General features: G+C 53.0%; 1 protein-coding gene across 1 annotated transcript in view; it reads left to right on the forward strand.

Moving 5' to 3' along the window:
* Nucleotides 1–9,076, forward strand: part of TGM3 (transglutaminase 3) — a 38,639-nt gene extending 29,563 nt beyond the window's left edge. Inside the window, exons 10-13 of the mRNA XM_049649817.1 lie at nt 1,927–2,235; nt 4,643–4,800; nt 7,943–8,076; nt 8,450–9,076. Coding sequence (XP_049505774.1) covers nt 1,927–2,235; nt 4,643–4,800; nt 7,943–8,076; nt 8,450–8,597 — 749 coding nt within the window. The 3' untranslated portion in view covers nt 8,598–9,076. The remainder of the gene's footprint in view (nt 1–1,926; nt 2,236–4,642; nt 4,801–7,942; nt 8,077–8,449) is intronic.
* Nucleotides 9,077–11,928: the final 2,852 nt, after the last annotated feature.

Below are 11,928 nucleotides of genomic sequence, written 5' to 3' on the forward strand. Positions count from 1 at the left end.
TTACTGAGGGGCTCTGCCTGTCCCAGCCAAACCTCCTCACCAATGGAGAAGGGCTGGGCCGTGGCCAGGTTGGGGTGAGTCCATGCAGGACAGTGCCCCAGCCTCTGCGTGACAGCAGAGCTGATGACTGTTGTCCCCGGTTCTCCTTACCTAATGATGCCCGCCGGCCTGTCTCCGAGGGCCCCGGGGAGGAAAAGCTCATAAAATGGGTTGCTAAGCATTTGCGCAACGTCAACACCAAGGGAGAAGACAGTAGCAGGAAGTTGAGTCTTGAGTAAGCTCAGCAGGTGACCTATATAGGTATCTGGGCTCTGCGCCTCGTTGTGCAAACACGCCTGCTTTGAGGTCCTGGGGACAGAAGGCTCAGCTCCCTGCACAGACACCAGCCCTGGGTGTGGACTTACAACTCTGCTAGAAGATGGGAAGGCACCAGAAAGAACCCAGCCCACCAGGAGCTTTCAGCTTGGGTAATCTGGCTGCCTGTCTCCTTTTCAGTAGGATGTTCGGGGGGAACCTTGGACTACGGGTATAGACACGTGGGGACTGGCCCTCTTCTCTGCTTCTAACCCCATGATTAGACCAGTTGCTTGGATCGGTCGTGTCTTCTCTTAAGGCCTTCCTTTTAACACGATGGCCTTGGATGGGTTGGCCTCTGAGGTCTCAGCCAGTTGTTACATGTCACTTACGGGAAAGGCCTCGCTAAGTTGTAAAGTGCTTACGATAAGTCATCTGGTGTCTTAAAAATGTCACAAGTTGGTTGGGGAAGACGGGGGCCGTTAAGTATGGTCTGCAGATACAAACATGGGAATCCTTCCTTGTGTATGTCTGCCCACATTCCTGGAGGGTCAGTGCACCTTCTCCTTGATCTTGGGTCTATCTTCAGGTCAAGGCAGGGAGCCTTATGTGAACTGTGTGGCCACCATTGGCCCAGAGGTGTGGAGGTTGCTACTCACCTTAATGCCCAAGAGCCACGACCTTGAGCGTCACCATGGCCATTCTCCAGGGGACATCTCTACCGTCACATTTAGCAGTGTTCACAATCTGAGTCGGAGTCAGAAAATCCATCCTTGGGGTTTTAAAACCTGAACTCTCTCGACAATTGAAACCAGTCATAACGCGGGACCAAATCAACCACGGGAAGTTCTTTTTTGACACAGACAGAAGTGCCACTCTTTGACCCCAAAGTACCTCTAGAAACAAAGCAGAATAACACGGTGAAGTGGTTTGGAAAAAAAAAAAATTTTTTTTTAATGAAGCCAATTCTAAATCATAACCTTTTTTCCCCACTTTTTGCTTATGAACTCACTCTAACCTTTTTTTACTCCGTTTTTGTTACTTTTTCTGTTTTAAAAGCTCCTTTCTTCATTTTGAGTGGGAGAGCGCGAGAGTGAGCGTGAGAGGGGAAGGGGCAGAGAGAGAGGATCCCAAGCAGGCTCTGTGCTGTCCTTGAAGAGCCTGGCGTGTGGCTCGAACTCACGAGCCTTGAGATCATGACCTGAGCCAAAATCAAGAGTCGGACGCTTAACCAACTGAGCCACACGAATGTCCCCGTCACTTATTTTTAAAGTACCTGCTTGTTCTCGCCAGGGACCTTTTATCCAAACATAAATAAATAAAACAAAGAAAAGGGGCACGAAATCTACACTGATTAAGCTGAGCAAAATATCAAGCCAGATGGTAACTTGGTGCAGGTGTCGCTAAAGCTTTCCCCACTGAATGGGAAAGCGCCACAGACTGTGGGTCTGTGAGCCTCGCGTTAAGGAGGATGAAATGGAGGCCCCGAGAGCGTGGCCACTTGCTTCGATGAGAATCGTGGCTCAGTGGGCAAAGCCAACTAGTCCCAGGCTGCCTTTCCAGGTAGAGTGCTGTCCTTTGTCCAGGCTCCACCCCCTCCCTGAGATGTTTCCCTCTTTTCCAACCACACAGGTTCCAGCCAGGAGAGACAAGTGTTTGAGAAGGCTTTGGGGAAACTTAAACCCCGCATGGCTTTTGGTGCGACGTCTGCGAGACACTTGGAAGGAGGGGGGAGGGAGCCCAGCATCTCTGGGAAGTTCAAGGTCACCGGCATCCTGGAGGTGGGCAAAGAAGTCAACATGGCCCTGATACTCAAAAACCTGACGAGCGACATGAAGACGGTGACCGTGAACATGACGGCCTGGACCATCGTCTACAACGGCACACTGGTACACGAAGTGTGGAAGGACTCTGTCACAATATCCCTGGATCCCGAAGAAGGTAACTCGCCCTGTGGTTTGTGGGGACGCCATGCATCCAAGGCGGCTCATGTTCTTTTGGGGTTGGAGGGTTCCTGTTGGAACGGATTCAGCTGACTAAGAGAGGAGCAGCCCATGGTCGCTGTGGTTAAGCCTTGGGTTTTGAAGTTTTGAAAGCTGTCACAGTGAGAACAGTGCAGGTCAGGGCGGTGCCAACCCAGATCCTTCTACACCCCTGGGGGGAGGAAGGAAGGAGGCTCTGGCAGTTAATAGCCACACCGAGACGTCCCTTGCAGGTACACGCACTTCGCTCAGCGTGCAGAGAGCTTCTTCACATCCTCTCTCATTTGATCTTCTGAAACGGGCAGATTTCAGTATCCCCTTTCCCAGAGGCAGAAACTGAGGCTTGGAGACATTGTGACCTTGCTTTAAGAGCTTACGCGTCACAGCTAGCGGCAGTACGGGGGTCTCAGCCCTGGGCGTCCTGATGCTAAATCCAGGCCCACCCCCCATTTTCTAGATTATATGTCTGCCTACCCCTCCCACACGCCTCACCCCCACCCCACAACGAATCACTTTTCAGATTTGCCCCCGGACGGGTCGCAATACAGAGCAGGGTCTCAAACCCTTGTCCAATGTTCCTTCCCACACCGCAGCCACAGGGGAAGCTTCCCGATTTCCCTCGGCAGTGATGGGTGTTCTTGGAGGCCAGAGAATCTGGGAGGAGCAGAAACTCCCCAGTCCTGGGTAGCGCAGATGGGAAAGGAGCAAGGCGGGGCAGAAAAAGGCCCGGCGCTCTGAGAGGATTAGAAGGCAGGCGTGCCCACGTTGGCAAAATCCGCCAAGCTGTTATGAAAAGTTGGGACTTACAAAGCAGATTAACAAGGGTGGGGTGGCTATTTGCTTCCCATAATAAAAACTGATTAATTATACAGCCCGTCTTGAAAGAAGAGCTCTGTCTATAGGGACACTGAGAGGTGTTACACCTGTCAGGAGGCTGCAGCCCTAGCAACCTGTCTTCTGGCAGAATTTCAGCAGAAATCTTGCCCCCTCCAGAAGAAACCGCCGGGCTGCTGTCTCCCTTCAAGGCTCTAGGGGAGAGCTATTTTTGTGGACCAAAAAGAATTCACGTGAGAGAAAGGGTTGAAACAACAACTCACTCTGCACATCCATCTGTACAGTCGAGGCAGGCCTCGTACATTCCTCCAGTGCGAACAGCCGAGGCAGCTTCCCTCTCAAAGGGCATAGGGGTGCCGGGGCACCCCCGGCCACCCAGCGTGACCCCTGGGAGAGAGGTGGGAATGGCCTGGACCACAGAGGAGGGAGAGGGGCCCTGAGACTTGGGAAAAGCCAGGTGAATGGACAGAAGCTGGGGGAGGCATTTCTAGCCGAAGGAACCTTGTGGTTTGGCCACCATGTGTCTGTGTGGTCAAAGGAACAATGACAATCACTAAGGGCTCTTTCAAGGGGGAGGTGAGTTGGGCTCAGGGATGCAGGGCCAGACGGATGCATCGGAACGTGATTTCTTTTCTTTTCTGTTTAATTTATCGTCAAGTTAGCTGATTTCTTTTCTTTTCTGTTTAATTTATCGTCAAGTTAGCTAATGTGCAGGGTATGCAGTGTGCCCTTGGCTTTGGGAGTGGATTCCCATGATTCATCACTTCCATACAACACCCAGTGCCCATCCCAACAAGCACCCTCCTCAATGCCCATCCCCCATTTCCCCCACCCCCCCCCCACCAACCCTCACTTTGCTCTCTGTGTTTGAGAGTCTCCTATGGTTTGCCTTCCTCTCTGTTTTTACCTCATTTTTCCTATCCTTTCCCCCTTATGATCATCTGTTCGTTTCTGAGCCAGCAAGGAGCTTTTTGAAGAGGCATGGGAGAGGAGGAACATGATTTTGGAGGGGGTGGGTGGGGGGAGCACTTCCAAAGCCGCGTCCACCTGGTGTGTGGGCGGGGGGTACTCAGAAGCAGGAGAGACCAGCGGTGGCGAGGTGGCTCGGGGACCTGTCACAATAGAATCCCAGGCTATTCGATTTCTTCAGCCGATCCCTGGCTTCCCTTCCTAGTTAAGATTTTGTTGTCATCGCCATTGTCGTCATCGTTAGGCAATCGGCTAACATTTGTATTCTTCCCTGCCCTCTGACATGTTCCAGGAAGGGAAGTGTCTCCAGCCCATCCAACCCATCCTCCTGGGAAGCTGCCCAGCCAGCCGGAGTCCTGGTCCCTCCCCAGCCTCGGCTCTAGAGGCTGCACAGAACAGGGGCCTGTTTCCCACCGGGCCCAGCAGGGAGGGCTCAGTCAAGCCCCGGGCTGCAGACATTCCCTGCCGGCTCCCGAAGCCTTGGCTTGGTATCATCAGCTCTGAAGGTTCCAGAAGTCCACCCCACTCTCTCTCACTCTGCCCTCCCCGGCTTCTCCTTCCAGAAATAAAGCATCCCGTGAAGATTACATACGCTCAGTACGAGAAGTACCTAAAGGCAGACAACATGATCCGGACCACCGCCGTGTGCCAGGTCTCCGACGAGGCAGAGGTGGTGGTAGAAAGGGACATCATCCTGGACAACCCCAGCCTGACCCTGGAGGTAAGGGGGGCGGTGAATGGGCGCCTCCCCAGCCAGCCCAGCCCTACCAATACCCCCAAACCGCAAAGCAGCTCCTTCCCCGCTGAGAGGGTCAGGGACCTAGGTCCAGCCTCCGCCAAGTGGATGGCCCAGTGTTCCCGCTCAGACCGGAATCCTTGTTTCTGGTAATAAACAAACACATTTGCCCCTGGGCTTCTTCGGATCAGGTTCCAGATGCACTGGGGCATCAGCTGAGAAGCCGCTGGAGGGGTTCCTCAGCTCTGAGCACCTGCCGTGTTCCGGGCGGGGCCAGGCTCGAGAATCACAGAGACTCACAAGGGGTGGGTCTAGCCCACAGCCTAGCCGCTGGCCACGTTTGCAGAGCATCGTCTAGACTGTGCTTCAGAGTGGGCAGTGGTCCCCCACCTCAGAAGGGCAGCCCCTGTCCTGGCCAGGGAGTTTAGGGGAAAACAGAGAGGGGCAGCCGTTCAGCCCTTGGGCCTGACCTTGTACCCAGGCCCCACCATTTCCCAGCAGCCACCCTGAGTTAAGTCCCTTGATCTCTGTGGCTCCGTTGTTCTAACTCTGTCATCGCGATAATAAAATACCTCCCTTGCAGGGGCCATTTCCCCAGACAAGCGTTTCCTGACGCGTCCCCTCCCTGCCCCGCCAAATAAGGCTCGGTCTCCAGTTATAGGTCCCTGAGAGCCCTCTGTGCTCTTACTTTATGGCATCTGTTCTAGTTGAAGTTATACCTGTATTTGTGCACTTTGACCTTGGCTCCATTCTCCTACCCGTCTGTAAACTCCACCCGGGGAGGCGCTGTCCCTGCTCTGGGCCCATCACTGGCTCCCCTGCTGCCACATCTTAGAAGCTAATCAGATTTTGTAAAATAGTCATGAGCAGAGCAGGGCACTTGGCTTCCGGCTTGCCTTCTTCCCCACCCGCGCGTCCTCGTCATCAGCCGGTGCTTGTCCCCTGTGTGCCAAAGCCTCTCCTGCTTCCCAAGGCATTTCCAAGAACCACGCATCCTCTCCATGGACGTGATGGACAGCTGAAGCTGGGAGGGGATGCTGGGTAGCAAGCTGGTTCAGTTATGAAAACATTGTGTTAAAATGATCAGTGTTTAAGTGAAGGTAATTTTCCCCCCATTATACTCCTTTATCCAGTATCATCAAATATTCTTATAGCTTTATCTTTTTTTTTTTTAATTTTTTAATGTATTTATTTTTTTCATTTTTAAAGCTCATTTATTTTTGAGAGACAGAGAGGCAGAGCATGAGCAGGGGAGAGGCAGAGAGAGAAAGAGAGAGAAACAGAATCAGAAGCAGGCTCCAGGCTCTGGGCCGTCAGCACAGAGCCCAACGCAGGGCTCGAACTTAAGAACCGTGAGATCATGACCTGAGCCAAAGTCAGACACTCAACCACCGGAGCCACCCAGGCGCCCCTGTAGCTTTATCATTTCTCTTTTATTCAACACTGTTGTGCAACACTGTTGCTTTTGGATTTCCATATCGAGTGGCCTTTGTCTTTGAAGAGACTATAATATCTTTAGAAAGGAGATCAGAATACAAATAGGCTGGAAATGTGCCACCAAGAACTCTCTTACTTAATCTTTCAAAAGGGCATCTGATCTCTCTTCTTTCGGACATCTCTGTACGAATTTGCTCCTAACACAATCTCGCCTTGACATCAGCCTGCAGAGCATCACGCATTCTTACCTTGATTTGAAAGAATCCGTGCACAGCTCACTCAGAGCAGGGTGCGGATTTTTAAACCCGTGAGGGTAATCTGTATGAAAAGGTAACCATTCGGGTGAAGTCCCGTTCTCTAACCCAGCACGGATTCGCAGCAAGCATTGAGGACGTTATACTGTGGAATCAGACCATGAAATCTGAACTTTGTCCCAAAGGGTGATGTCCCTCACGTTGGCCCGTGAACCACTGATAATCAGATTCAGATTTCTGGTGGCTCTTATCCTCCCTTTTGGGTGCACATACAGATTTGGGTCAACGGGACAGGGTGGTAAGCAGCAATAAGGCAAGAAGAACAAATAACACGAAAACCAAATATCAGTGTGAACACTACGTCAGTGTTTACGTATCCATGAGCTCATCTGGCTCCTTCTTTGGAAGGCAGGGAGGGACAGAAGCACAGCTCTCTCTTCGACAGCAAACAAATAGTCCAGGTTGCTTTCCTGATGGGAACCCGAGGCTTCTCTGGCCAAAGACAGTGCGGGGCGGGAGCCCCGTCCAGACCACACATGACACGCAGGGAAAACTTTGGCTCCAGAAGTTTCAAAGGACATCGATAGACCGGGGTGTCATCAGAGAGTGGCCTGAATTGAGGGGCCCAATGCCATGTCCTGTGGAGAGGAGCATGAGGCTCTGAGTGGGGGTCTGAGTGGGCTCAGGCCTCCCAGGGAGAGGGCTTCCAGGCTGGAAGGGAGACCGGTGAGTGGGAGCCTCAAAGAAAATACTGCTTTTATCTTTTCTTTTTTTTTTTTTAATTTTTTTAATGTTTACTTTTTTTTTGAGAGTGAGAGAGAGACAGAGTGTGAGTGGGGGAGGGGCACAGAGAGAGAGGGAGACACAGAATCCAAGGCAGCCTCCAGGCTCTGAGCTGGAGCTCAGCACAGAGCCCCACACGGGGCTCGAACTCACGCACAAGTGGGGGAGGGGCAGAGAGAGCGGGAGAGGGAATCCCAAGTAGGCTCCATACCGTCAGCGCGGAATCCCACGTGGGGCTTGAACTCACGAACTGTGAGATCGCAACCGGAGCTGAAACCAAGACTGGGGGACGCTTAACCGACCGAGTCACCCAGGCGCCCCAGGAAAGTTCTAAGTTCAGAATGAAACAGTCCCCCGCCCTCTGAGCAGCCCACGTGGAACGGGCCCTCCTGGGAAGCAGGGCTGCCCTTCCCAGCACGACCAGGAAGAGGGGCAGAGAAGACAAAGTGCTCTCAGTCACTACAACGTGCCGCCTCTCCCTCCAAGCCTGGGGTCCCGTCGGAAGCACGGGGCCTGGCAGCAGTCCCCCAGGGAGCCCCTGCAGGGGTGGCTGCCCGTCACTGAGCTGTCCACCCAGCCTGCATGGGCTCTCACCAAGTGGCAGGTGAGGCTACCAGCCCATGTCCTGACTCCGGCAACCCTTCTCCTCGTAGGTGCTGGACCAGGCCCGGGTGCAGCAGCCCGTGAATGTCCAGATGCTCTTCTCCAACCCGCTGGATGAGCCCGTGAAGGACTGCGTGCTGATGGTGGAGGGCAGCGGGCTGCTGCTGGGAAGCCTCAGGATTGAGTGAGTCCCGGGCCTGAGGGGCCAGTGTGGGGCGGTGGGAGGGGGTCGGAGGCGGCCTCCCCGCAGCCCCTGGGAGAGTCCGCACGCGGGCACGCACGTTTGCATCTGGTTTGGGGGTTGACCAGACTTGAACTCCCAGGAAGTCCAGATCACCGGCGCTGGGAGCCAGTCCTCAGGGCTTTCCGTATGTGGGAGATCATGGGGCTCCCTCCCTCCCCAGCTGAGGGGCCCCAAGCTAGCAGGGGGTGGGGCATGACTCAGGGAGGGAGCCAGAGGGAGCCCCACCAGCGCAGGACTTGAGGCTGCAGGGGGCCCCTCTAGCCCGAGGTCCACGAACCTCGCCATCAACCCTGACGGTGCGCTTCCCCACCAGCGTGCCGACCCTGCGCCCCAAGGAGCGGTCCCGGGTGCGTTTTGAGATCCTGCCCACCCGGAGTGGCACCAAGCAGCTGCTCGCTGACTTCTCCTGCAACAAATTCCCTGCGATCAAGGCCATGCTGTCCATCGACGTGGCCGAATGAAGGGCGCGAGGGGGCCCCATACAAACTTGGGTAACACGGGGCAGGCGGCGCTCGCCTGTGGAGTGAGCCCTCCCGCCCATGATGTCCAGCCTGGGAAATCCACGACGTCCCCCGAGCCGGCCCGGACGGGACCCCCAGCCTCCGGCACATGCACGCCCCCCCCCCCCCCCCCACCTTTCCCGGGCTGGGCTGGCTACCTCCCGCCCTGAGACGCATTCACTTTTGCACGTTCCCATGAGCCCCGTGGCCCTGCTCGGCCCTCAAGGCCGGCAATGCTGCAGGACAGAGTGGCATCTGACCCAGCGACTCTCTGAATGGCTGTGGGGGAGGAGACGGTGCGGACGGTTTGCTGATCCCAAGCCTATGCAGTTGGGACATTCCCGCTCCTCCCTCCGGCCACCGCGGGAGGCACTGTCCCGCACTCACACTGTCGTGGCACTCACATCTTTACACTCAAAATAAAAGTTAAAAAGAACACAATCAGCACGGGCTGTACTAGACTGCTGCTTTGCCTAAGGTGGTGGAGGAGGAAGGGGGGCAGCGGCCATGTTCTTTTGCAGAAGGGATGACCCAAGGACATCTTGTTCCCCACATGCCAGTGTCCAAAGGGAGTGTGGGCTTGTGTGGGACAGATCACTGTTTATTCACTGTTCAGTGAATAAACTTTCTAATAGGATGTCCAAAAATAGACGAGGTTGCCGGGAGAGGGAGCCCCTTGTCCCAGGCAGGCTTTGCGTGCTCTCTGTGTGGCTGCTGGGCCGAGTGGGAGGGGACCTCAAAGTCCTCCCTGGAACCCTTTTGCAGAGGAGACTCCCGGAGAGGCCCAGCCTCTGCTCGCACCGGGCTCTTCCCTCCTCAAAACCGCACCTCTCCTCCTGCAGCCAGGAGGCCACAGCACTGCTAACTCAGCCGGAACCTTCTCTGCCTTCGTGCACGCTTTGGTGGTTCCTCGGTCTCCCTGCCCCTCGAAATGACCCCAAGCAGAGCCCATAGCTTCCCGGTCCCTTGTGCTGACAGATTCCGTTTTGGCAATCGTACCGTGCTCTCTTGAGTCGGCCAGTCCGGGCTAAACAGAAGCTTCTGCCTCAACGTCCAGCTCAAAGCGTCTGCCTTCTGCTCGGCTCAGGCCCGACCTGCTCCTCCTTCCTTCCCCCTTCCCCTCGTATGGCTTGATCCACTGATGTCGGCCAGCGTGTGAAGGCAGGCTTTCGCCACTACGTGTTCCATGATGGGGGCAACATGGCCCTTAATTTCAGCCCCCAGAGATTCACCCCACTACTTCTAACCGCACTGGAAGGTCCTGTGCTTTTTCCTGAGCCCACTTGCCCTTAGTGGGGTCCCCTGGCCCATGGGACGCTCGCAACCTCCTTGATCCATCAAAAGGGCTGGCCGGCCCCAGCTGCCTCTTTCCTCCTCCTGCCACTCAAGCCGCTCCGGGCTCAGCTTCCCACCTCCACGGTTTCCTGGAGGCAGCCGCCACCAGCACTCGTGCCCAACTCTGCTCCCAACATCAAGGAACCATCACCAGACCCCGGCTCCCGTGTCTAAACGCAGCAGAGGCTTCCCCTGCGGAGCGAGGGGCTTGTCTCTCTTCCCGAAAGTTCTGCCACCCTCTCCAAGCGTTCTGGGGGCCTTGGCCCTGCACTAGGCCTGAAGATGGGGTGTTCCGTTCCTCCTCGGAAATTCTGCAGCAGTCCCCAGTGAGGTAGGAGAGGGTGAAATCAACAGACACCTACTCCGGTCTCTGAGAGAAAGAAGGAAATCCGTATCTTGCCATCCCTGGGAGGCCTGCCCCAGACCTTACTTTCCACAAACAGTCATCTTATCAGCAAGCATTTCTGGAGGGACCTACTTTGTGCCAGGCTTTCTGCTGGGCATGGGGTCAAGAGAGATTAAAAATCAACCACAGCATGATCCCTATCCTTGGGTTTCTCCTGGAGCGACACTCCTAAGGTGTGACATTAAAAATCCATCTGGAGGGGCGCCTGGGTGGCTCAGTCGGTTAAGCGCTGACTTCAGCTCAGGTCATGATCTCATGGTTCGTGAGTTCGAGCCCCACGTCGGGCTCTGTGCTGACAGCTCAGAGCCTGGAGCCTGCTTTGGACTCTGTGTCTCCCTCTCTCTCTGCCCCTCCCCTGCTCATGCTCTGTCTCTCTCTCTCTGCCAAAAATAAATAAACATTAAAAAAAAATTTTTTTAAATAGGGAGGGGGACAAAACAGAAGAGACTCATAAATCTAGAGAACAAACTGAGGGTTTCGGGAGGGGTTGTAGGAGGGCGGATGGGCTACATAGGTAAGGGGCACTCAGGCATCTACTCCAGAAATCGTTGTTGCACTAGATGCTAACTAATTTGGATGTACATTTAAAAAAATAAAAAATAAAATAAAATAAAAACAAAAAAAAAGAAAAAAAAGAAAAAAATACATAGGTTTTTATTTACCTTCACCTATTCCTTCTCCAGTGCTTTTCCTTTCTTTATGTAGAGCTGAGTGCTTGAACTAGATCATTTTTTCCTCTCTCCAACGAGCTGCTTTTAACATTTCTTGCAAGGTAACAAATTCCCTCATTTCTGTTTGTCTGAGAAAGTCGCTATTTCTCCTCACTTTTGAAGGATAATTTCACAGTTCTAGGTTGATGAATTTTTTTTTCTCTTGACACTTTAAATATTTAGCTCCACTCTCTTCTTGTTTGCACGTTTTCTGAGAAATCAGACATAATTTTTATGTTTGCTCCTATATAGAGAAGGTGGATTTTTTTGTTGTTGTTGTTTGTTTTTTTTCTGCCCCACCTCTGGCTTCTTTCAGGATTTTTTTCTCTCTCTTTGATTTTCTGCAGTTTGAGAATGATATATGTAGATGTAGGGTTTTGGGGGGGGTTGTTTGTTTTTGTTTTTGTTTTTTGTGGGGTTTTTTGTTTTTTGTTTTTGTTTTTTTTTTTTTTTTTGCATTTATCCTATCTGGTGTTCTCCGTGCTTCCTAGCTCATAGTTTGGGGTCTGACATTAATTTGGGGGAAATTCTCAGTCATTATTGTTTCAAATATCTCTTCTATTCCATTGTCTCTTTCTTTTCCTTCTGGTGTTCTCATTACATGGATGTTACATCATATATAGTTGTCCCCGAGTTCTGGCGTATTCTGTTCTTCTTTTTTTCTTTTTTCTTTTTTTTTTTTTTTCCAGCCCTTCTTTCTCTTTGCTTTTCTCTTTGCTTTTCAGTTTTGGAGGTTTCTATTGAGAGATAGCAAGCTCAGAAGTTGTCTCCTCAGCAGTGTCCAGTCTACTAATAAGCCCATCAGAGACATATTTTTAAAGTTTATTTTAGCTATTTTTTG

The sequence above is a fragment of the Panthera uncia genome (genome assembly GCF_023721935.1).
Source record: "Panthera uncia isolate 11264 chromosome A3 unlocalized genomic scaffold, Puncia_PCG_1.0 HiC_scaffold_11, whole genome shotgun sequence".
NCBI lineage: Eukaryota > Metazoa > Chordata > Mammalia > Carnivora > Felidae > Panthera > Panthera uncia.